Consider the following 27,325-nt stretch of genomic DNA (forward strand, 5'->3'; position numbering starts at 1 on the left):
CCACACTCCTTGAGAGAAATGAGAATACTCGGTCAGAAGATGCCAAACCACATTCCTATAAGCCTTCTTAGAATTCAAAATTCCTTGTCTTTTTTTTCTGGTGGAAAACAATCACATTTGACATATTGGATCGAATAGGTTTGCCCTTTTCAGACAGCGCAGGTGTACAACAGAGGGCCAACGGAGGAGTCTAGTGCCTAGGTGTGAGCAGATTATTCAAATAGGGCATTGAATGAGTGAGGGTTGGAGGGTCGAGAGCCAACGCGACACATGCTGCTATACCACAGCAAGACGAGGAGCTAACGTCATTACAACTCTTGTCGTCGTCATTCGCTTTACAACGTCTGAAGGCACTCCGGGCAGAGAGATACCCATGAACCAGTCCCCAGGCAGCACGCAGACTAAACGACCTGGGTTGCCTGTAGTCCCCTATCGGTTTTAGTGCACTTTTTTGTCACTTAATCTTCTGCTGGGACTGAGAGAGGCTGTTGACGGAAATTGGTTTTGGACGGTCCACAATGCTAAGCGCTGTTAAAATGGAAGGACACGAGCATTCAGACTGGAGCGCTTACTACGGAGAGCCCGAGGTGGGTAGAGTTTATATATATATATGCATTTTGCTGTCTATACAACTCAATATTATCCTTGAGATAATATTAACTTTGTGATCAAATATTGACTTGAGGCGCCATAGAAATCCTGCCGGATCTCTTCGCTCTCCTAACCAATGTCTAGTGAGGATGGAAATAACATTTACGAAATATATTACTTGAATCTTTATTATTTAGAAAATCTAATTGAAACTTAAATGTATTTCTTATTATTTAATCGTAGCATATAATTTGCCTTTTGACTATGTATCGAATTAGTCTATTAAGGAGCCTACAATGATCCCGTCGCCTGATTGGGCTACATTCGTTCCCTGTTTATAAAATAGCTTTAGAATATTGTTTAGCATGTAGGTCTACATGCACTTCCTTACTGTTTGAACGTAATTGTTTGAAGTTGAAAATTAAGATTGGATATTTGGCCAACTGAAAAAACGCATTTCCGTAGGTATAATTATTTCGAGGTGATTTTAATAGGTGTCTACTTTATTCACATTGTTAAAGATATTATTGACGTTGTGCACTCTTTTCTCTACAGTGCTATACCTCAGTTGGAAACATGGCACAACACACCGGTTTGGGAATGAACTCGATGAGCACCTATATGAGCATGCCTGGAATGACTTCAACCAGCAACATGTCAGGCAGCCCCATGAACATGTCATACGTCAACACGGGTGTGAACCACTCCATGGCCGCGATGTCACCGGGCTCCGGAGCCATGCACAGTATGGGAGCAGGGATGGCGGGCATGAGCGCGGCGCTGAACCCGAACATGAGCCCCATAAACACCCCGTCTCCATCGATGAATGCCCTGACCTCCTATAATAATATGAGCGTTATGAGCCCCATGTATGGACAGTCCAACATAAGGTCAAGGGACCCCAAAACATACAGGAGAAGCTATACGCACGCCAAGCCCCCATATTCCTACATTTCTCTCATCACCATGGCTTTACAGCAGTCTACCACAAAGATGCTGACGTTGAATGAGCTATACCAATGGATCCAGGACCTCTTCCCCTTCTACAGACAGAACCAGCAGCGCTGGCAAAACTCTATCCGCCACTCTCTGTCCTTCAACGACTGCTTCCTCAAAGTGCCCAGGTCCCCGGATAAGCCGGGCAAAGGATCTTTCTGGACCCTTCACCCGGACTCAGGGAATATGTTTGAGAACGGCTGCTATCTCCGGAGGCAAAAGCGGTTCAGGTGCGAGAAAGACCTCGGCAGGGAGACCGGGAAGAAAACTCCCGAGGGCGGCTCTAACAGCAGCCCAGAGAGCTGTAATGGAAACGAATCACCCCACCCCACCCCGTCCGTAAAAGACGTCAAGCGGACTGTATCTAATCCGAAACCCCGGCAGCAGGTAATGAGCCCCGCGGAGCACGCGCTCTCTCCTATCCCACAGACTCACCATCTTCTGTCTCAGCATCACTCGGTGCTCGTGCACGAAGCGCACCTGAAGCCGGAGCACCACTATTCATTCAATCACCCCTTCTCCATCAACAATCTAATGTCGTCGGAACAGCAGCATCACCACAAAATGGACCTAAAAACGTATGAACAGATGATGCAGTACGGCTATGGTTCACCGATGACAGGGCCGCTGTCCATGGGCTCAATGTCGGCTAAAACGGGCTTAGATGTTGCTTCTACACCCACAGACACTTCTTACTACCAAGGTGTGTATTCGAGGCCAATCATGAACTCTTCTTGAATTTGAATCGGCATTCAATTAACTTTTTCTAACAATTACAATTTGTACATTTGTAAATTGGTCGTATTTTTGTTTTATGGATCACCTTTTATGGACATTGGACATGGAAGGGACTGATTCAGTGTCATGTTCGTTCAGAGTATGTTGATATGTGACGACATTATTTCATACAGACACTTTTACATTAATTGAAGGCGTAACTGTGGGATTCACAGGCACCTCGGTATGTTACAAATTGTGAGATGTGCTCTGTGCTAATATCGTTTGTGTATCCCTTATGACTTAGGCTATAAGTTGTTAATGTGTATTCATGTAGCAAGCGAAAATCTATATTAAAGTATTATTTGATATTACCTTTCTGTCTGCATTATTATATGGCAACCGCATAAGGTTAAAGGTTAATTGTGCAATAGGCTAACCATGATGAAAAATGTTAAAAATATCGAACATCTTTATTTAAGAAAGACTAGCAGTTAGGTAAAATATAAAACAATGAAAGATTAGCAGCATCAATGAATAAAGAAATATGTCTGTATTTATAGGTCTACTTATAGGCCTACACTATATGCCTATATACTATTCAATAAGACAATATATCCAAATGCATATTTAGGATAAAGGTTGCAATTTTCGCCAAGAAACTAAACGAAGACCACCACACACCCAAAAAATGTAATAGGCTAATAATGCTTTATTCATTGTATTAAACCTAACATAACCACATTATTGTTATTATTATTATTATTTATAAAACGGGTTCGGTTAGTCTATTATTAACATGACATTTTATACAACGAAGGGGCGTTTTCCTCTGCACAATCTGACAATTCCCGAACGATTTCCCGTTGGTCATATGTCACACCCCACCAATCCTTCCTGAACCACACCGAGCACCAACTATTTCGCAAATGAAGCATGACATTTAAAAATATATATTTATTGTCACAAATACCAGATAGGTGCAGTGAAATTTGTTGTTTTACAGGGTCAGACATAGTAGTACATCGCCCCTGGAGCAAATTAGGGTTAAGTGCCTTGCTCAAAGGCACATCGACAGACTTTTCACCTTATCGGCTTGGGTATTCGAACCAGCGACCTTTGGGTATGGCCCAATGCTTTAACCACCAGGCTACCTGCCAACCTACATTTGTTTCATTATCACTTTTATCGCCAGCAAAATAGAAAAGCGCACGGAAGGGAGAAAGAACAATGCACAATGAAAGTGACGGTGATTAATTACCCTGATTTTAGTCCAACATGCCTGCCCTGTCATGGGGTTACTCTTAAACCACTTAACACGTGACTCACAACAGATCCTAACTGATAAGATGAACCCATGTCATAGCCCCTTCTAAATACATCAACAACTTCGCGATGGGATGTTAGCCCATGCTGCTTTCACCGAGGGAACGTAAACGTAGGCCATGTTTACATGAAAAAACGACAGCCTATTAACCTTTAAAACATGTTTTTACTCAACAACAAACTAATATTAGAATGTACCGTATTTTTGTTATCCTTTACCCCTTTCAAATTATACAAAAAAAATCAAGAAAGCCCTCTGTGCAAATGGTCTATAATCTCTAGAAGTTGACGTCTGAAGGCCTATCCGAACTGTCCATATGTTGCCACCTGTCTGTCACACTTTAGGCCAACAGTATCCCCTCATATGACCGACTCATAATCAGAAATGATCGGGCACAATGCATGGGACAATCATCTGCAAAGAAAACACACGTTTACAATAAACAACCTACGGTCACATTTGCAATATGTACTAAATATTAGGCTATAGGCCTATTTGTCTTGGTAGATACATTTACACAAACATTTGAATTGTCTCTCTTGCTGATAAAAAACAATTGGTATTATCAGTGTAAACCTTTTTTCTCTCAAAACTAGCAAGGCAGTGACATCTTTGCTATGTGGCTCAGTAAACAGTGACAGAGTTAGCGTTTAAATAAATGCTGTGATGAATGCAGTCATCGGAAGCAGTTTGCTGGAGTCTTCCAAGATCTCGTCGCTTTTCAATGTCCAGCGGCAACAAACCAATATCCAGAGGTAGGCATGCAACAACACATGTATTTCTCTTGAGCCTTGTCATGCATGGGGTCTATTTGCAGATTGGTCTTGATGTTTTTGTTTTCATGAAATTCAGATTCACCGCCAGATGGTATTTCTTTCTAGTGTTACATTTAAAATACTTTTTCTTCGAATAAGAAATGAATACCGTGGGCCATTGGGAAATGTGAACATTGTGTAGTCTACATGCTATTTTTATATAGGCATATTAATATTGATAAAACATGAGGATAATAATAATATTAGTAACAATGCTTTACTATTATTATTATTATTATTATTATTATGTGTTATAAATTATTTATTTGTATAGGCAAATGTTTGTTAACAGCGCTGTGTAAAAATGGCCGATTCAAGGGCACGTTCATATTTTGAAGGTGACCCCTCTACTATCTTGGCACGATTTTTCTTTCTGATTTCATCTATAGCAGGAGATGGGATCGGTAGACCTACCTGACAGCTCCTTAATAATAGTGTTTAAATAATTGATGAACTCCGATTCCACTGATAATGCAGGTCTTGGATTAGTCCATTACTACACATTAAATGAGTGCATGCTCAGAATATCGTACTCTGTAATATAGGGCTTCGGTCGTTTTGAAAACGGACAGAAATGAAACATAACAAGATAAAATAGGATGAATTGGCAATATAAATAGGGGAAATAGCTTATTTAGCATCTTATCTTGCTCAACGAACAAAAAATATCCTTTTAGTAGGTTATCTTTAAAAAAAAAAAAAGTTTAGGAGTATACCATTTCTTTTTAAATGTAATCTTAGCCCCATTATACTAGAACAAGTTAGCTTCACGTTGTACCAGGAGCCATATACTTAGCTTTATATATTCAAAATCAACTGGGTGGATTCGAACATGGAATGCTGATTGGCTGACAGCCATGGCATATCAGACCATATACCATGGGAATGACAAAACATGTATTTTTACTGCTCTAATTACATTGGTAACCAGTTTATAATAGCAATAAGACACCTCGAAGGTTTGTGGTATGTGGCCAATATATCACGGCTAAGGGCTGTGTCCAGGCACTCCACAATGCGTCTTGCCTAAAAACAGCTATTAGCCATGGTATATTGGCCATATACCACACCCCCTCTTGCGTTATTGCTTCAATATATAGCTCTGATTGTATACAGTATGACACCCATTGATTCCATGGAGGGCACTAGTACCCAACTCATGCCCTCCAGATGAGCCGTTTTGGCTGGACCTGGAACAAGGTGATTTCTGATCAAATGTATATAAGCTGTAATATTGCTTTAGTGTATTGGAGGGTTGGGGCTGTTCACTCCACTCTGGTTTTAGGCCTAAATATCCTTTCAATTGAGATATAGTCCTAATCTCATATTTTAGACTGGGAGAGAGGCTCACCCATGTTGTTAGAACAGGTTGATAGAAAATATGCTCAAATATCAGACTGACCCTCTATAAATGCAAATAATGTAGTGTTATTGAATAGCAATAAATGTACTAGACACTAGACACTGTTTCCTAATTTTGAAGCTAACATTGCCTGGGGATTACAAATTTGAAAATGGTAGTTTTATTTTGTTTGTGTACTGTATAAACAAGAGGAGTTGTAGATGGAGAGCTCAGGTTTTGGACATCCTCTCTCCATTAGTGTGTGTGAAACCTAACCTGATTCATATCAGACTGCAAGGGGTGCACAGTGTTCCATCCACATGATAACAATCTGTGGGAGCAATTGGGACTTTTCTCATTATTGCCAGGGCCGCCTCTATCCTTTTGGGGACCCTAAGGGAGATTTGATTAGGGGGCCCTCACCTCGTAGTAAAACATTTTAGTGGCCCCCCTCTTGACGGGAGAAAACGTTACAATTTTAGAAAGAATGTCATGCAATTCTACTAATTTTGCCTAAGGGCAGAAATATGTTTTTTAAGCTAATTTCCTGCAGTTCTACCCATTTTACGATGGGGTGTAAAGAACAATTTACAAGATTAGATAGCTGGCTAGACTAACTATCAATATAAAAACTTGTATCTAACCGTGTCTAATTGAGTGACAGTCAGTGACTGACATAACAATAGAAAAACTGCTGATGCATAACCACATTTAGAAATTGCACCTAATGTATTCTACTATTCTTTTGATCGGGGGCCCCCTATCGGCCGGGGACCCTAACCAAACACTTATGTCACTTATACCTGGAACCGGCCCTGATTATTGCATTTCCCTCTCTCAGATATCACTGAAAAGGACCAACCTCTGACAGGAGAAGTTGGATAGGGGAAGGTGCTGGTGAAAGCGAAGGGCGAGAATGTGAGAGGAGACTCCACTTGCCTGGGTTGATCTTTTCTGGCGACCTGGTGCGAAATTCCTGCCATGGGGGAGCCTTTCATAGGCGGTCGCCACAGTGGCGTTGACACTTGGGGATGGAGGGAAGGAGCTCTGTGTCAACACTGTCCCATTGACTGGGCTGAGAGGCCTGCCTGCAGTCTGAACCAACCCTGACCCCCTCACAGGCTCCCCTTCACGTCCTCCTCACGGCTCTCACACTGAGTAAACAGTCAATCAATCTATCAATAAATCCATCCATCTACCCATCATGAGAGGAGGGTGATCTCTGGTCTGCACTGCAAGCAAAGCTGCTGACTGCGAGTGCTCCTTGTCTAGAGGCTTGTGTGCAATAAAAACCTGGGAGCTTTATGGATTTGCAAAGTGTGGGAAAACAAATTACAGCTGGAAGTGTTACACGTTGGTTATTAATGAAGCCACAGGTCATTGCAGTATAGTGACAGTATAATAAAACATATATATTTCTGATATTGAAAGTGCTATAATCAACTGTAAGGATGTGAAACAATCAAACATTTGAAAAGCTACAAGACAAGCAGTTTCTCTGTATTTCCCACTCTATATATATTTTTGTTTGTTTCATTAATTGCATTCATTATCAAGGCATGTACCACACAAATACCCTGTCTAGGTTATGGTGGGTGCTTTAAATCCGGCATCATTTTCAAAGCCATGCGACGTGTATTGTGCTTTATGGCGGAGTGAAAGGCCACCAGCTCCCCGCAGACAACTCCCCTGATGCCCACAGTTTTCCAGAGGTTGTCCATTAAAGGGGTTCTGGGATCCATTTGAATTATCTGCCAGATTAAAGGAATGACCCATTGTAATGCCAATGCCCCATAGCACCCGAATCCAGATATACCTGATGTGATTGGAGCTTGTTTTAACATTAGCAACAGAAAGACCCCCAGAGAAGTTATTGAGGTTGTGACAAGGCTGTCATCAGTGGGAGATTTAGCATGGAGATTCTCCATGTAAAGAGCTATAGTGTTTCCCACTGCAGACAGGATCAGTTTCCCACTTTATGGATGTTCCCACTGGGAAGCCTGCTGAGTGGCGTGAGAGAGACCGTGCCAATACACAAAAGAATGAACTGGGCTAGATCTACATTGTAGATTGAAATGCTGAGGAGAACAGAGAGGATATGTTATGTGGGGTCTGCTAAACCTAACCCCAATATCTGAGGCTAAATGTGACAAAGAAGAAATTAAGAGATTTGTGCAATGAGAGTCAAGCCACAGCATGAATGTAAAATGCAGTATCTCAAATGTGAATTAATCACAGCTACAGATGTCGAATCTTAATATGAGCCAGTTTTCTACAGCAGGAAAATAATCCTGCACCATCAGGAAATTCTAATTATTATGTGGATTATAATTAATGGACATTTTTTTGTAGGGTTTGCTAAATTTTTTCTTAACGGCCAATCAAGTCTGACAATTTTATGTGGAAATTACAAACTTTATGAGCCTTTTTAAACCTTGAATACACTTCTGCTTTGCAGGAAAATCGTCAGCAACAAAACAGTGATCAAATTAAGATCCTACATCTGTATCGGGTATGATAAAGGACATACGCTAGAGCATAGGCTACATAATCTGGCTGGAGAGACAAGTATCTTTCAGCTCTGACCCCAGCCTGTACAAGAGTCAGAGACTACCTACCTGGGAGAAATTTGTGCGTCCCAAATGGCACCTCTTCCCTATATAGTGCACTACTTTTGACATTTGACTACTTTCTAAAGTAGTGCTCTATGTAGAGGATAGGGTCCCATTTGGAATGAGAACAGGTTTTGACCTGCCTGGCTGTGAGAATGGTCAGTGAAGGGTGGGTTGTGGTACAGACACTGTGAGATACTTATTAACAGGACAGGATCGATGGCTTTCTGCAGGTACGTAGGCTATGGCCGCATCCTAAATTGCACCCTATTTCCTATTTAGTGAACTACTTTTGTCCAGGGCCCATAGGGTAGTGTACTATATATAAGGAATATGGTGCCATTTGGGACGTAGATATAAGGCAGGGCTATTGGATGCCTAGTTATTCATTAGTCATTATTCTGTAGATAGATTCAGGAAAGCACAAGACAGAATTCCAAACATTTTGAAAGCAATCGAAAGGAAATCAATATATTTTGTGTGTGGCTTTTCCATGAAGCCAAAACATCATACAATCAAAACAATTGTTTGCCTTTGAAACACATGATGACAGACAGCCACACTGAAATGATTGTTCATACCACAATGGCGGGAACTGTGAAATGAATGCATCAGTTTTTTTTATCCAAACCTTTGTAAATGTTTCGATACTCTGTGCAGCGGTTGGATGATAGAGGGGAGGAGACATTATTTTCTAATAATCTCTAGGAAACGTTTAACGGAGCTTTTGGTGATAAAGGCGGCGTTGGCCAATCCCCCCCCCCCAGCTTAAAGCAATTAATTCAGCATCCTGACATAAACTCTTGGCTCCTTTGACAGCTTGGAGCTGAAATAAAAATGCTAGTTCTCCTGGGAACAGAGGAAGATGGCAGGCTCCTTTCTCCACTGTTTGCTCACTGGCCCTAAGAGCAATCTTCCCCAGTCAGAATGAAATGCAAGGACACAAACAATGTGCCGGCAAGAGAATGGGAGACGGCGAATGAACAGTTTGGACTATTTGCTCAGGAGAAGGGCAGCCACAAAGGCAGGCCGATGGCTTTCCCATGAATCAAGCGCGGTGTCTTAGGGCTCCTTTTGTTGTGGCCGGTTTGTATCCCCATCGGTCAGATAAGACTACAGATGTCTTATGCCTTTAAAAGCCTTTTCTCTGTAAAACTGTAGCGTCATGTGACCACATCTGTCCAATCTGGCCTGATTCTGCTCCAATTAACTCGATAGACAATTGTTTTATTGGCAGAGATCAGCCATGCACGTGCCGTGGTTTAGCATGGGCTATAGTTTGTTTTGGTGGTGCCAAGTGTGGTGAATGATGTTGGATTGCCTATGATCCAGCCTCTCCATGCAGTAGACACGTACAAACCTTTGATAGTGCTTCAATTAAATTCACACTAAAGTATTTCATCAGTTGCAGAGGTACCTGGCTGTGCTACTATAAATGTGGACCTTAAGTGACTTTTCTACAGTGTGTTTAGTAGCCCCACCCTAGCCACCTTCTCCACCCTACCAAAGCCCCCCAGCCTGGATCACTCTGGGTGGCCAGACCTGGGGTCTGAAAGGCATACAGATTGGCGCTTAAGCTTTTTTGCCTTAATAAAAAGAGACATTGTACATCCCTATGAATGACAGCTGTTTTTCCAGACTAGTGTGAACTCAGTTTTGGGGATATGTCTTACGCAAAAAGGTTTAATCAACGTGAATTTCTCTGCATCCTATCACTTTCTCGAGTCAGTCCAAGAAAACGTTCCCCTATGCAGAGTCCCACTGAAGCTTGTGGTCAGTCTGTATACAACGGTTGATGGTGTGCCATGCCTTCAGTGAGGTTACAGAGGAAAGATTTAAATGGGACCCCCCCCCCCCCCCCCCCCCCCCATGTATTTGATTCTATAGCTTCTGTGATGCTTTCTGTAACATTTGATGTTACAGCATTGTGTGCGTCCTAAATGGGAAAAGTAGTGCACTATTTAGAGAACAGGGTGCAATTTGGGACAACCACCTGTTGGTCCCATTGCTTTCTTGTCTGTTTTAATTAACTGTCAGGAAGGCTTTGTGATAAGGAGTCATTTGAAACGTGTTGACTGACTAACCCAGTATAAAATAGGGTTGTTACAGTCTTATCCGCTTTCATAGATTGTGTTAATGGTAAGCCACATATGACGATAGAGTGTCTTATTGGATGTGAAGGATGGATTTATTCAACATCTCTACATCTATACTTGTTCTATACTAACATAATAAGAATAGTGAGTAATAGAATACAAGACAATCTTAGGAAAGGAAAAAGTCATCATTATTGAGTTAAAATAATTGATCTGATCATTGCGTACACACCTACAACATAAACTCAGCAATAAAAGAAACATCCCTTTTTCAAGACCCTGTCTTTCAACGATAATTTGCAAAAATACAAATCCAAACCTCACAGATCTTCATTGTAAAGGGTTTAAACACTGTTTCCCATGCTTGTTCAATGAACCATAAACAATTAATGAACATGCAACTGTGGAACGGTCGTTAAGACACTAACAGCTTACAGACAGTAGGTCATTAAAGTCACAGTTATGAAAACATAGGACACTAAAGAGCCCTTTCTACTGACTCTGAACAACACCAAAAGAAAGATGCCCAGGGTCCCTGCTCATCTGTGTGAATGTGCCTTAGGCATGCTGCATGGAGGCATGAGGACTGTAGATGTGGCCAGGGCAATAAATTGCAATGTCCGTACTGTGAGACGCCTAAGACAGCGCTACAGGTAGCAGGACGGACAGCTGATCATCCTCGCAGTGGCAGACCACGTGTAACAACACCTGCACAGGATCGGTACATCCGAACATGTCACCTGCGGGACAAGTACAGGATGGCAACAACAACTGCCCGAGTTACACCAGGAACGCACAATCCCTCCATCAGTGCTCAGACTGTCCGCAATAGGCTGAGAGAGGATGGACTGAGGGCTTGTAGGCCTGTTGTAAGGCAGGTCCTCACCAGACAACACCGGCAACAACGTCGCCTATGGGCACAAACCCACCGTCGCTAGACCAGACAGGACTGGCAAAAAGTGCTCTTCACTGACAAGTCGCGGTTTTGTCTCACCAGGGGTTATGATTGGATTCGCATTTATCGTCGAAGGAATGAGCGTTACACCAAGGCCTGTACTCTGGAGCGGGATCGATTTGGAGATGGGAGGGTCCGTTATGGTCTGGGGTGGTGTGTCACAGCATCATCGGACTGAGCTTATTGTCATTGCAAGGAATCTCAACGCTGTGTGTTACAGGGAAGACATCCTCCTCCCTCATGTGGTACTGTGGTACCCTTTCTTCAGGCTCATCCTGACATGACCCTCCAGCATGGCAATGCCACACGCCATACTGCTCGTTATGTGCGTGAGTTCCTGCAAGACAGGAATGTCAGTGTTGTGCCATGGCCAGCGAAGAGCCCGGACCTCATTCCCCCCAGAAATGACCGGGAACTTGCAGGTGCCTTGGTGGAAGAGTGGGGTAACATCTCACAGCAAGAACTGACAAATCTGGTGCAGTCCATGAGGAGGAGATGCACTGCAGTACTTAATGCAGCTGGTGACCACACCACATACTGACTGTTACTTTTGATTTTGACCCCCCCCCTTTGCTCAGGGACACATTATTCAATTTCTGTTAGTCACATGTCTGTGGGACTTGTTCAGTTTATGTCTCAGTTGTTGAATCTTATTATGTTCATACAAATATTTACACAAGTTAAGTTTGCTGAAAATAAACGCAGTTGACAGTGAGAGGACGTTTCTTATTTTGCTGAGTCTAATTATTTAACCCTCTAATATGATGTTATAAAATGCTTAAATATCACATCTAGACCAGAATGAGAGATCCCATGTCACGTAGTCCTACAGTACATTGGTATGACGACATGTTTTGAAGTCCCATTAATCATTCCGGGTGGGGTGAGTGCCACTGGTGCAACCCGTGGTTTAGGGAGATACACATAGGTAGGCCTTTACATTCTCTCTGCGTGTGAATGGGATAGGCTACTGGGTTGTGCAGGACTCTGGCTACATGCCTCCCTGGTGCTAAAACACAGCTCTGTTCACAGGATCTCACCACTCATTCACAGTCCTAGGCAGCGTCCCAAATTGCACTATGTAGTGCACGGCTTTTGACCGGGCCCTGTTAAAAGTTAGTGCACTACATAGGGAATCGGGTGCCATTTGAGACACATCCCTGTTCACAGTCCTCATCTGCCATGAAATGAAATGATTTGGGCCGTGCTCAAGACCGTTCACAGAGAATCCTTGACGAGAATGATAGTGACAAATGACTTGATGACAACCCAAAGCATGTTTTTTTTTAAATGTAGGCCTACCAGGACATACCAGGCATCTACAACATGACACTGAATCTACGAAGTCATGGTATCTTTTCCTTATATTACATATATCGCATCCAACCACCAAATGGAGCTGTGAAAATCAGTGGTTCAAAACAATACCAGTGGCCTAGGCTACGTGAAGATCTTGGCATTGCAGTCAGTTTTTTAATAGGACTGAAAAGGACATTTCCAATCACAAACCCACAGTAATTCACTGATATGGCTCTTCCACTGTTGAGTTGTGGGTGTGAGGTCTCTGTTAACAGGCTTTCTAGCACAATGTCTGAGTCAAACATTCCTTCCTGGGCTATTCTGCGTGGAGGTTTCCACCTTAGGACTGACTAATGACCATCCAACCTCAATATCAGCTTGCAAACAAAGGGGGGGGGGGGGGGGGAGACGCCAAACAAAAGGATGCAGTGCTTTCTAAGGAGGCAAAATACCATATTGCTCTTTATCTGAGCCTCAAGTCTTTGTGAATGTTATTGCGAGGTGTACTCTCTGATGATATTAAGAGAGACGGGCCGGGCTTGTGTAAGATTTCTTCCCAGTACACACAGGAGGGCTGATGCAGTCTGAGTCAATTCCAGAGAAAGAGAAGATGGAGAAAGAAACAAGGAATGAGAAAGAGAGAGAGAGAAATGCAGACCACTGAGTATAGATGAAGCCTGTAGACAATGTCTTACTTGCCCACTAGGTAATGACCCGTCAGTGGCACCAGCAAGGTATGTGGCAAATGTTAAACAAGACATTCACATCCATCTTACCTAATCCTCCTACACAAAGATCTTTGTTTGAACCATACAGTCATTAGGGTACTATTTTTAACTTAACAAACTCACCTGAGATGCCACTCAATAGGATTGCAAATAAGATTGATGGGTCCCCTTTGATTTGTGTGTTACACCTTTGTTCATGGATTATGGGCTTTCTGCAGTAAAGTTATGCTCATTATTGAGTTTGTTTGTTATTTATTTAGTTTAGTTTGTTAGCTGCCTGAAAACACCGGTGTTACTGCTGAAAAGCAGCATTAGTTAATGGAGGCTGAAAAAGGCCAATAGGTTATAAGATTCATTTTTAGGACTGTCTCACTTGTAAATGGTCTGTATTTGAGTGGCTGCACTTCTTTTCTTCCCTTCTTTTTTTTTTACTATTAAAAAAGTTAACTGTCATTGTCACAGTGGCCCTAGAGCCAGGCCTCCATGCTAATAAAAGTAAGGGAGGTCCCGGTCCACTCTAAAGCTCATAAATGTGATTGATAAATGACTGCAGATACCGTGTATGGGTAAGTGTCCTCTGTTTCCTTGGTGTGTGGAGACAATACAAGATGCTGACATGCGGGATGCATACGTTTAAAGGTCCAATGTAGCCATTTATTTTTTATCTCAATATCAAATCATTTCTGCATAACAAGGACCTTACTGTGATTGTTTTCAATTAAAATAGTGCAAAAGAAACAAAAATAGCTTAGCAAAGCACTATTTCTCAAGCAAGAATTTAGCTAGGACTAGGAGTGGCCAGAGTTGCGAGGGAACACTGAAAGCTAGCTGTTATTGGCAGAGAGGTTTGGAACTCTCTTTCTTATTGGTCTATTAACTAATTTACCGGTGATGTCACCAGGCAGGCCAAAACTCCATCCCAACAAAACAGGCAGAAATTTCAAACAGCTCTTACACTAAAAGGGCATTATCATCATTTACTACCCACAGAAACTTTATTTACCGCACAAACAGTAGCTTCATGTAAAACACGAATGGCCAGGTGCTCCTTGATAAGAAAGGGATGGTGTGCTCTCATAAACATCCAAGACCTATAAACTAAACCAGACAGGTGTTTTCCTGTCTGTGTCAACACGGCTTCTCCATCACTTACTAAAACTGATACTAACCAGCTAGTAAGCGCCCTATGAGTTTGTAGTATCTATGGCTGCCATATTGCAACCTTGTACACAGCAATTGTTAATGAAAATATATATAAAACATAGCAAAATCAAGTTTTTGACTGCCCTGGGCCTTTAAGGCAGCATGATAACATTTACTGCCCACAGAGACTTTATTTACCAGCACAAACAGTAATTTAATGTAAAACACGAATGGCCAGGTGCTCTTTGATAAGAGAGGGATGGTGTGCTCTCATAAACATCCAAGACCTATAAACTAAACCAGACAGGTGTTTTCCTGTCTGTGTCAACACGGCTTCTCCATCACTTACTAAAACTGATACTAACCAGTTAGTAAGCGCCCTATGAGTTTGTAGTATCTATGGCTGCCATATTGCAACCTTGTGCACGGCAACTGTTAATGGAAGTTCATAAAATCAGCTCAGTCAAAGTTACACATTAAGAAGTTGGAAGCATTTTTCAGAAAGAGCGAGAGAGAAAGCTATTGACTTCAAATAGTTAGTATTAGTATTAAATAATTGTATGTTTCACAGTGGCTATAACTTGAAGCTTAAAGGAAAACAGTAGAGGCTCGCTTCCCATAAAGAGAAAAATCTTAACTAAAAACATGACTTTTCTCAGTTGTTCCATCATTAATCTATAAAGCCTCTCCATACTCCCTCAGTATCAATCTACGGTGCTCATACTGTCATGGCACTCTGTCCTAAACCCCTTGGGGGCAGGCCACTCAGATCACTGTGGTAAATGATTGACCTGACACTCCCACACACTAGAGTCCTCCTGTGTTTGGGCCTCTCTATTTACTCAGTGGAGTTTCACCATGTTTTAAACTTCTCCCTGTCCTCTCTTCAAGTTCCACAACATACCACTGAAACGCCTCTGCTGGGAAAACATAAATAAACAAACGTTACGAGTGGGCCGGGACATAAGAAAGCATGATTGGCTGCCACAGCGACAAAGACACACATAAACTGAGAATGGGGATCTTGGTGTGGACTCTCATCTGAGGATGAATGGAGGTCTTTTCCTGAGAGCTTAATTTCCCCATCCAATAAAAGCACTTGACAACGAGGAAATGAGCATCAGAGTTCTCATTCACAGCATGAATTAAGACAGAAACACGAGGGCCCCATTTAATTAACACACAGTGTAGAATGAATGAACTATCACCTATTTCAGTCATGGTTCATACATTAAGTGAAAGGCTGGACCAACTATGACTATGTCCCAAATAGCACCATTTCCCTATATAGGGCACTAATTTTAACCAGGGCCGGTGGTCAAAAGTAGTGCACTATATAGGGAATAGGGCCCCATTTGGGACTCTAAATTGTAACAAGTAATATGTTAATATTCCTGGGCCAGCAGAACCACTTCTACCTGATTGGTTAATATCTATTGTCTTACAGGTTTGTGTGCTGATCTGGCTGCAATGTGGAGGAGGTTGTAAACAGACAAGAGTTCAGACTAGCGGAAACTCTCAGCGCTGGCCCTGTATTCACCCTGCATCTGTGGTACATTTAAACAGTGTTATCAACCCGAACACTGAAACGGTCCATGCTACTGCGCCATGAATGTCCTTCTCCACGAGTAACATTTAAAGAAAACATGTGAAGGCGGGACTATTGACTGCGCTGCTTGGATGTAACTACATCTTAGTCCTAAAGCTAATATGAAATATCAGCACTCTTGTCAGAGAGGTTGAATGGGACAAAGCTAAATGAAAGGTGTCCATTAATCATTAATTGTACTAAAAGCCTGGCCCTTTGTATTCCCTTGGTGCCTGGGTTATCTGGCTGCCATGTGACATGCCGAGGCCTTTTCCTAGTAGATTGGGGAAAGCCAGTGAGCAAACACAGGTGTTTTGGAGTCAGTGGCGCTCACTGTCAAGGACAACCGCAAACACGAGCAGTAATGCCTGATCCAGTGAGACACAGTGTTTGCCTGCTGCTTCCTGGTGATCCAAAATTTTATGTCCAACCGTATCTCCCGACTGCCACCCCACATTTGTAACTATCCACTCTGTGCATTCGAATGAAGGAATGAAAAAAAGAGAAAAGAGAAATTGGAAAAGAGCAGGGGAACAGGCACAGGCATTCTGAGTCTTTTTCAAATGGGAGCTCTGGTTGACCAAACGATGGGGGGTGAGCAAACTAATTTGTGGTGTAAAAGCCCTCACTTTGGAAAACAAAACAAATTTATTCTTCTCAAGTGGGGCTATATCCATGACCCCTTGTGGCAAATTAAGGAAGCAGTCCAGCATTCTAGTCACCAGAGCCACCCACATGGTTTGGAAGGCTGGATAGGTAACACAAACATTGTTCACAGGTTAATACACATACATAAACACTGCCTTCAGAAAGTATTCACACCACTTTACTTTTTCCACATTTTGTTGTGTTACAGCCTGAATTTAAAATGGTTTTTTTTTGTTGGTCACTGGCCTACTCACAATACCCCATAATATCAAAGTGGAATTATGTTTAATTTTACAAATGAAAAGATGAAATATCTTGAGTCAAGGAGTATTCAAACCCTTTGTCATGGCAAGCCTAAATAACTTCAGGAGTAGAAATGTGCTTAACAAGTCACAAGTTTAACGGACTTACTCTGTGTGGATTAATAGTGTTTGACATGATTTTTGAATGACTACCTCATCTCTGTACCCCACACATACAATTATCTGTAAGGTCCCTCAGTTGAGCAGTGAATTTCAAACACAGATTCAACCACAAAGACCAGGGAGGTTTTCCAATGCCTCACAACGAAGGGCACCTTTTGGTAAATGTGTAAAAATTGAAAAAGCAGACATCGGATATCCCTTTGAGCATGGAGAAGTTATTAATTACACTTGGTGTATCAATACACCCACTCACTACAAAGATGCCGGCGTCTTTCCTGCCGGAGAGGGAGGAAACAGCTCAGGGGATTCACCATGAGGTCAATGGTGACTTTAAAACAATTACAAAGTTCAATCGCTGTGATAGGAGAAACTGGGGATGGATAAACAACATTGTAGTTACTCCACAATACTAAGCTAATTGACAGAGTGAAAAGAATGATTTAAAAAAAAAAGTTTATTTAATTTAACCTTTATTTTCATATTCCAAACCATGCATACTGTTTACAACAAGGCATTAAAGTAATACTGCAAAAATATGGCAAAGCAATTCACTTTTTGTCCTGAATACAAAGTGTTATGTTTGGAGCAAATACAACACATTACTGAGCACCACTCTCCAAATTTTCAAGCATAGTGGTGGCTGCATCATGTTATGGGTAAGCTTGTAATCCTCAAGGACTGGGGAGTTTTTCAGGATAAAAAAGAAACGGAATGGAGCTAAGCAGAGGCAAAATCCTATAGGAAATCCTGGTTCAGGCTGCTTTCCACTAGACAGAAACCTAAAACACGAGACAAAATATACACTGGAGTTGCTTACCAAGAAGACAGTGAAAGTTCCTGAGTGGCAGAGTAACAGTTTTGACTAAAATCTGCTTGAAAATCTATAATCAATGATCAACAACCAATTTGACAGGGCTTGAAGAATTTTGAAAATAATAATGTTGCACAATCCAGGTGTGGGAAGCTCTTAGAGACTGACAGCTGTAATAGATGATAAAGGTGCTTCTACAAAGTATTGACTCAGGGTGTGGATTCTTATGTAAATGAGATATTTCTGCATTTCATTTTCAATACATTTGCTGAAATTTCTCAAAACAAGTTTTCACTTTGTCATTATGGGGTATTGTGTATAGATGGGTAGAAAAAACATATATTTGTCACGATCGTCTAAGGTGGAAACAGCGGACCAAAGCGCAGCGTTGTGAGCGTACATACTTCTTTATTATAAGATGTTGCCAACAAAACAATAAACATCAAAACGAAACCGTGACGCCAACTACCCACAAATACAGGTGGGGAAAAAGGCTACCTAAGTATGGTTCTCAATCAGAGACAACGATAGACAGCTGCCTCTGATTGAGAACCACACCCAGCCAAACACACAGAAACACAAATCATAGAAAAGGAAACATAGAATGCCCACCCAAATCACACCCTGACCAAACCAAAACAGAGACATATAAAGCTCTCTACGGTCAGGGCGTGACAATATTTAATCAATTTCGAATTCAGGCTGTAATGTGCACAACATAATGTGCAATAAGTTAAGGGGTATAGGATCTTAATTTGAGCCAGTTTGCTACAGCAGGAAAATAATCCTGTAGCAACAGGAATGTGAATTATTATGTGGATTATAATTAATGGACATTTTGGTAAGGTTGATGTATTTTTCAAAAGGGAAAATTAAGTCTGAAATTTCAAAGTGGAAATTACAAACTTCAGAAGCCTTTTTAACCCTCAAAAACATTACACGTTTTTAAATGTCCTGCATTGCAGGAAAGTTATCCTGTAACCGGGTGATCAAATTAAGATCCTGCATCTATAGCATACCACACTTGCCTCACATCTGATTTTTATTATTTATTTTGGAAAATAGATGTATTTACACTTCAAAATGTAACTCTGCATTTACAGCAGAGATCATAAACTAGATTCAGGAACGGATTGATTTTTTCTTGAGCGGATGGTTGGGGGGCCGGAACATAATTACAAATAATTTGTAGACTGCAAATTAAATTGAAATCAGCCCAAACAGATATACTATTTGACTAAAACCTAAGAATTACAAACCTTGCTTACATTTGTATATGATCAGTTGTCTCTCTATTATGTGAGGAAACACTTGCGAACAGATTTCCAAAATTAATATCACTTGGAGCTGATTTGCTGGTGTTTTTACAGTTTTTTGTGTACAACAATGAAAATTCAACAACACAAAATATTAGATTTTTTTTGCTCAGAAAACTTGGGGGGCCAAATATAACCAACCACCCGCGGGCCAAATTCAGGCAACAGTGATTTACAGAGTGGTTCTACCAGTGGTGTTTAACACGTAAAATCTTTGCCTGTCTGGCACACGTCAGACTAACTACCTGTTTATTGTTCAAATATTTATATGTTTGTGCTTCATGCATCCGGATTCAAATTCACAGCAATCACAGTTGTTGTAAATCAGTGAATTATCAGCAAAAAGATGATAAAGGTGTTTGAAGCAAACAGACAAAACCAACAGAAGAGAGGGTGTAAAGTTGTAAAGTAAGGGAAAAGAGGAAATGAGCATGGCTACTGGGAATCTCAGGGCCCGGCAAGAATGAGGACACAATATAAATTATAATCCGCACTCACTATTACCTAACTCATTAAGGGAGAAATTACCCAACATCTAGAAAAGAAGCAAGACTGTATTTATTATCTATCACATATTAAATAGTATTTGTACAAATGTGAGAAACTTGTATTTCTGACAACAATAATTTTTAAAGAAGAGAAATAACAATTGAGAACAATACATAAAAAAGGCAAATTTGGACAAACGAAAAAGAAATGAGAAAACATTAGTCATTTTCCAATTATATATACAGTTGAAGTCAGAAGTTTATGTACACCTTAGCCAAATACATTCAAACTCAGTATTTCACAATTCCTGACATTTAATCCTAGTAAAACTTCCCTGTCTTAGGTCAGTTAGGATCACCACTTTATTTTAAGAATGTGAAATGTCAGAATAATAGTAGAGAGAATGATTTATTCAGCTTTTATTTCTTTCATCACATTCCCAGTGGGTCAGAAGTTTACATATACTCAATTAGTATTTGGTAGCATTGCATGTAATTTTTTTTATTTGGGTCAAACATTTTGGGTAGCCTTCCACAAGCTTCTCACAATAAGTTGGGTGAATTTTGGTCCATTCCTCCTGACAGAGCTGGTGTAACTGAATCAGGTTCGTAGGCCTCATTGCTTGCACATGCTTTTTCAGTTCTGCCCACAAATTGTCTATGGGATTGAGGTCAAGGCTTTGTGATGGCCACTCCAGTACCTTAACTTTGTTGTCCTTAAGCCATTTTGCCACAACTTTGGAAGTATGCTTGGGGTCATTGTACATTTGGAAGACCCATTTGCCACCAAGCTTTAACTTCTTGACTCATGTCTTGAGATGTCGCTTCAATATATCCACATAATTTTCCTCCCTCATGATGCCATCTATTTTGTGAAGTGCAGCAGTCCCTCCTGCAGCAAAGCACCCCCACAACATGATGCTGCCACCCCCATGCTTCACGGTTGGGATGGTATTCTTCGGCTTGCAAGCCTTCCCCTTTTTCCTCCAATCATAACAATGGTCGTTATGGTCAAACAGTTCTATTTTTGGTTCATCAGACCAGAGGACATTTCTCCAAAAAGTACGATCTTTATCCCCATGCGCAGTTGCACACTGTAGTGTGGCTTTTTATGGCGTTTTTTGGAGCAGTGGCTTCTTCCTTGCTGAGCGGCCTTTCAAGTTATGTCGATATAGGACTCGTTTTACTGTGGATATAGATACTTTTGTACCTGTTTCCTCCAGCACCTTCACAAGGTCATTTGCTGTTGTTCTGGGATTGATTTGCACTTTTAGCACCAAAAATATGTTAATCTCTAAGAACGCGCCTCCTTCCTGAGCGGTATGACGGCTGCGTGGTCCCGTGGTGTTTATACTTGCGTACTATTATTTGTACAGATGAACGTGGTACCTTCAGGCGTTTGGAAATTACTCCGAAAGGATGAGCCAGACTTGTGGAGGTCTATAATTGTTTTTCTGAGGTCTTGGATGATTTCTTTTGATTTTCCCATCATGTCAAGCAAAAAAGCACTGAGTTTGAAGGTAGGCCTTGAAATACATCCACAGGTACACCTCCAATTGATTCAAATGATGTCAATTAGCCTATCAGAAGCTTCTAAAGCCATGACATAATTTTCTGGAATTTTCCAAGCTGTTTAAAAGCACAACTTAGTGACTGTAAACTTCTGACCCACTAGAATTGTGATACAGTGAATTATAAGTGAAATAATCTGTCTGTAAACAATTGTTGGAAAAATTACTTGCGCAAAGTAGATATCCTAACCGACTTGCCAAAACTATAGTTTGTTAACAAGAAATTTGTGGAGTGGTTGAAAAACAAGTTTTAATGACTCCAACCTAAGTTTATGTAAACTTCTGACTTCAACTGTATTTTTTTGTTTCAATGGCTTATTTTTGGTAAGGTGAGGACTCTGGCACGAGGCGACCTTAAAGCCTGTTTCTGAGACTTTTTTTGCTTCACTGCGGTGAGAGTTTGGAGTGACCAGAAGATTGACAGCCATTTGCAGGGTTGGGCCAGAGGCATATAGATAAGAGGTTAGCTATTAACTCATTGCGTCGCCAGCAAAAAGAGGTCTGACTTTTAGAGTGAGGGAGACGGTAATCAAAGTGGGCATTCAGTAAGGATAAGAGTTACAGCAGTTGATTGAAGAAATGGTTTGTTTTAAAAGTATGCAAAATGCAGGTTGTTACAGGTTGTACAAAGCATATAAAGAATTGTATAATGCATATAATTTATCTAAAAAAATAAGATTCATGTAAAAAAATATATATAATTATATATATATTTTCTTTGTGTTGTGTGCAATTTTATTGTATCATTATTATCATACTGGGGTAATCAAATACTTCCAACACTTCCAACTACAATATAGAGTTGTTCACTACTTTATCTACCTACAGAAAATATAAGCAATGTGTCTGAATTGAACCGTTTTAGTATTGACAGAGAAGATGGATTTATTGACGTTGCATTGGTGAGCCTGTTCACATTCCTCTCACCTGTGTGGTCTTCCCCTCTTAGTCTGCATTAACCTCTAACAAGACCTCTCCATGTTCTCAGTGCATTAGTGCAGGGCCAGCCAGTGTGTTCGTCCCCAAGGGTCACTGCAACCAGGACACAGGGATAAAGAGTTCCCCACTAGAAGGATTACCACTGTGACTTTGTCCCAAATGACACCCTATTCCCTACATAGTGCACTACTTTTGATCCGAACCCTATGGGCCTTGGTTCAATTTAGTGCATTATATAGGGAATAGGGTGCCAGGTTGGGACACAGGCTGTATCTTAGCAGTACACAGCCAGGCACAGAGTTGGTTTGTAATGCATCTGCACAGAAACAAAGAGAGAACGTCAGGAGTCTGGGCATCAGTCGACATGGCAGATGTGCCGGTCACGCTCAAACTCTAGCCAACGACGGATGCTTAACGCAGAGATGCCTCTTAAGGCAGAACATAACACAAAGACACTCTTGAGGGACTTAGAGCTCAACGTATGATGACCTGCCTCGTTATCAACAGGAAGAACACATGGAGGGAGCAGAAAGTATGTGCTCTCCCATTATACAGATGCACAGCACTATATAGGTTAATTCCATTTAAACACATTGGTGTAACAGAGCTGTGAAGCGGCAGGGAAACTGCTGGTCTAGGGAAGGGTATGCTGACTGTGTGTAGGCAGACTGAGGATACATCCCAAATTGTACCCTATTCCCTACATAGTGCACTGCTTTTGACCAAGCACAATATATATAGGGAATAGGGTGCTATTTGGGAGGCAGATTAAGGCAGCTGCTGAGGATCACCTGTCTGCCAGGTAAACATGGACTGTCCTTCCCCTCCTTCCCCAGGTCTCTGGGGCAGCTGCAGAGCTGGAGAGCCCTGGGTTACATCCCAAAAAAGCACACTATTCCCTACACAGTGCACTACTTTGACCAGAGACGTGCACTATATAGGGAATATGGTGTCATTTGGGGTGCAGACCTTGGCCTGGAGCGGTGCTAAGCAGGAACAATGGGGAAACACTCTCAATGCCAGGTGATCTGTCTGGGATACAGCCGTCTGTGTGACACAATAGTGCCTAATGATATGAGACAAACACAGTCGCGTGTCTTCATGAGTCAGAAAACTCCACAGACGGTTCATTGGGTTTCAAAATGATAGGTTGACTGAAAGCAGAAGAAATGGATTTAGCAGAAAAGGACTGAACCAAAGGCGAGAATGTGCTTCAGTGTGGGGATAAGAAGACATAATAAATCTGTACGGCTCCCATTAGGGAGTGGGGAAAGAACCCCGACATCACTGATTAACCAGGAGGAGCATGGGGCCAGGACCCAGACTGTGCGATAATGATGGAGATAAGATAAGACAGGCACGTAAAATGGGGAAACCGTTTTTCCAGGGTCATTGTAAAGGTGATTGACTGCAACCGGAGCAACAACACGGACAACATGAGTGGCTGTAAAAATAACTCTGACAAGAAAGCAGCACAATGAGAGAATAAACTCTCACAAGAGCGAGAAGAAATTGTTGAGCCTTGCTGCTCCATTCACAAAAGGAGCCATTAACTGACACAAAAGCCCCCTTTCAGTGGCTCCTCACCTTCATTCAGGCCTGTGTCAGGCTTTCATGAATAAAGTTTAACAACGGGACTTGTCCATTTCTTTACTTTGATATTTAGACAAATACTGACAGCCAGAGACATTCAGACACAAGTTTTCACATGCAAGCACACAGGCACACAGGGGCCCTTATGTCAGAGCCCAAATCATGTAAACCCAAATAATATCAAACTTTAAAAGACAACAGAGAATATACAACAAACAGACCAGATAACTTAGCAAACACATGATTATTTAGGCTACATCCTACCAGAAAGTGTGATGATCATCTTCACTGTGCCTGCACATGTGGATACAGTACAATGTCATTCAAATCAATGAGGATGACACAAAAAAATGTACAAATATATTTCCATTGTGGTCCTCTTGAAAATACATTATACACAAGATCATAGCATGAAAAAAACTCTCAAATACATCTCATCAATCATGAGGAAACAGTAAAAGGAATAAAACAGACGACCAAACAGACGACCTTCATTGATACAACTATAATTTATTGTTGCGTGTACAGTAAAACAAAAAAAAAACGGTCAACTGCCCTTTTTTTAAACGGCCTATATGACATTGATATGAGTCAGAAACATTAAGTATAGTGTCAAAATTGACTAGACAGTGTAAATAGGATAATTTTGGTCATAAAGTCAGTCTCGTTCAAAACAGAGTTTCGTAAGTGAGTTCGTCACGACTTACTGGAGGGTTGGGTTTGGATTACTTACAAGCCCACTTTTTCCAAAGATGCCCAATTGCCCAGAGACAACACCTTGTCTTCCGCCCCCAGCTGCCATGTGGACATTTGTTGTCAAATCTGCATATGGGTGCAACACACACACATTACACTCAGAAAATAGCAGTGAAAATGGGCTTCCATAAAGTTGGTGCAAACTTCCAATGCATTTTAACAATATTGCAAGATGGCCAGGAATGTCAACCGACACGGATGCCTGTCAACCGTCAAAACACTGGTGTTGTTGAGTACGTAGATAGCTGTAACTAGCTAGCTAGTAACTACTTTTGGTTAAACAACATGACTTGACAATGCTAGCTATGTTACCACAGATGAAAGGGGAATAATACTGTAGCTAGCTAAATAAATCAAGCTAGCATGTAATGTGATGTAGCAGGTCAGAGGAAGATGTGCATAGCTCATGTTAGTTCGCAATCTGGCTAACAACAGCTAACTAAAGCCCATTGGAATTTATGGTCAACACAGGGCAGGCACTTGGATACTAGTTTGCTAGCTAATCATATGATTTCAATATTGTTTCGACTTGAACTGGCTAGCTAACATTAGCTAGCTAGCCAACGAATTTAAACTAGGACAAAGATATGATAATTAACCCGAACTTGCAAGTTATGTAGCTAGCTAGCTAGCATTCAGGGGCTTCGTCTGTTAACTCAAAACAATATGCCTGTTCTCATAAAAGTTTACTGTACTGGTTCAGATATGACAAATTCTGCGCTACTCTAACCCTGGTAACCTCAACCTGCCTCTCTCTCCCCAGACATTTCTGATCCCCAGTCCCATGGCAACCCCTACAATTAAACACATAGCACTTATTTTCCCAATGCTACACATACCTTTGTCTCATGCCCTTCTGCAGACTTCTCACACCTTGAAATGTCCCTCCTACACACTGTTGCCACATGCCCATAAGCTTGACACCTGTAACAACGTAATGGATTTGGTACAAAAGCTTGTAGGAGATAACTGATATAACAACATCAAAACACAAAAGAACAGACAACAACTCTTCTGTTTCTCCACTCACGCCACCCTGTCTGCGTCACACCAAATGACGAGCATCACAAACACCAGGAATCTTTCCCTTCAGTTTGTCCAGTTTCACAATTACCCATACCCCAGTAATTGCTCCTTTCAATGGCACCCTTTTCTTGAGAGCAAAACAATTCACATCTCTTGTCCCCAGTCATTTGATGCAGAGCACCTGCTCCCTCTGACCAACAGAAACACAAACAAGTATCACAACATCCCTTCTGGTTACCTTCACCAATTCCACAGCACCTAACTCAATTTTCACCCACCCTGAAACCACAAATGAATCACCCAAAAGGCAAGCCTTGAGCTCTGAGAACTTTGACACACCCACCTCCTCTGTTACTTCGCCCTCATTCACTTCCATTTCTCCTCCTGTCTTCGATCCGGTGTACAGCTCACTCTGCTTACACTCTCTACCATTCTTTTTCAACAAACCATCTCCCTTTCTTCCTCCATTTCTAACCGATTCAAGCTCACCCTCTGCCTCCCTCTCCCCATTCGACCTCCCCTGCCTCTCTTTTTCCCTCCATTCCTCCTTTTGTAATCCACGTATATGTCTCCTTATGATAACACTGCACTTCTCCTCTGACATATGTCGTGGAAATTCAACACCAAGGACACATGAAGTCAATATTAAGAGGTTCCAAAAAACTTAATGCACCATAGTACACGTCGGTCGGGAGCTCTGCCGGGGCGGTCTCGTTAGTTCTCTTATTTACTGCTTACACAAACAAGTTATATTCACATGATTTACATTATTCATTGTAATGTTTGTTTCCTGCATGTGACCCGACAAATACCTCACGAGGCTTCATCTCACCAAGCTGAGACCATGAAACTGAGATACCCCTTTCTGTTCTCAAAGCAATGTTCTGGGCATACTGCCAAATAGATTTTTCTGATAGGGAGGATTTCTCCAAGTACGATCAATCAGTAACTTGCATGAACCCATCTAATTGGTTGTTAGAAAAGCAGCATTGATCTGATATGCAAACATAACATTTTCACCCACACATAAATCTCATTCTTGCGCTCTCAAGGGACGCCATTCCCCGCTCGCTTCCAATACCCCCTACCATATCAGATCTATTCCAGAAGACTGAGGCAGTTGCCAGACACCAGTCCCCCATCAGAGTTATGGAGGACACTTGAATCAGGTTGGTCACATTTGATCTGGTTAATGGTCAAAATACTATCTGTCCTGGAAAACCAGGACCAAACCGACATTTATAATCAAATCTAATTTTATTGGTCACATACACATATTCAGCAGATGTTATTGTGGGTGTAGAGAAATGCTTGTGTTCCTAGCTCCAAAAGTGCAGTAGTATCTAACAATTCACAATAATACACACAAATCTAAAAGTACAAGAATGGAATTAAGAAATATATAAATATTAGGATGAGCAATGTGGCATTGACTAAAATATAGTAGAATAGAATGCAGTATATACAGTTGAAGTCGGAAGTTTACATACATATCAACCACTCCACTAATTTCTTGTTAACAAACTATAGTTTTGGCAAGTCG

General features: G+C 41.4%; 1 protein-coding gene across 1 annotated transcript; it reads left to right on the plus strand.

Moving 5' to 3' along the window:
• The first annotated feature begins 484 nt into the window (after positions 1-484).
• Positions 485-2,696, plus strand: LOC110522077 (forkhead box protein A2-like). The gene is made up of 2 exons (XM_021600161.2): positions 485-587; positions 1,147-2,696. Exons 1-2 carry the CDS (start codon positions 519-521, stop codon positions 2,323-2,325), a joined length of 1,248 nt encoding a protein of 415 aa, XP_021455836.1. The 5' UTR covers positions 485-518; the 3' UTR covers positions 2,326-2,696.
• The last annotated feature ends 24,629 nt before the right edge of the window (positions 2,697-27,325 follow it).

This window comes from Oncorhynchus mykiss, chromosome 4 (assembly GCF_013265735.2).
Source record: "Oncorhynchus mykiss isolate Arlee chromosome 4, USDA_OmykA_1.1, whole genome shotgun sequence".
Lineage (NCBI taxonomy): Eukaryota > Metazoa > Chordata > Actinopteri > Salmoniformes > Salmonidae > Oncorhynchus > Oncorhynchus mykiss.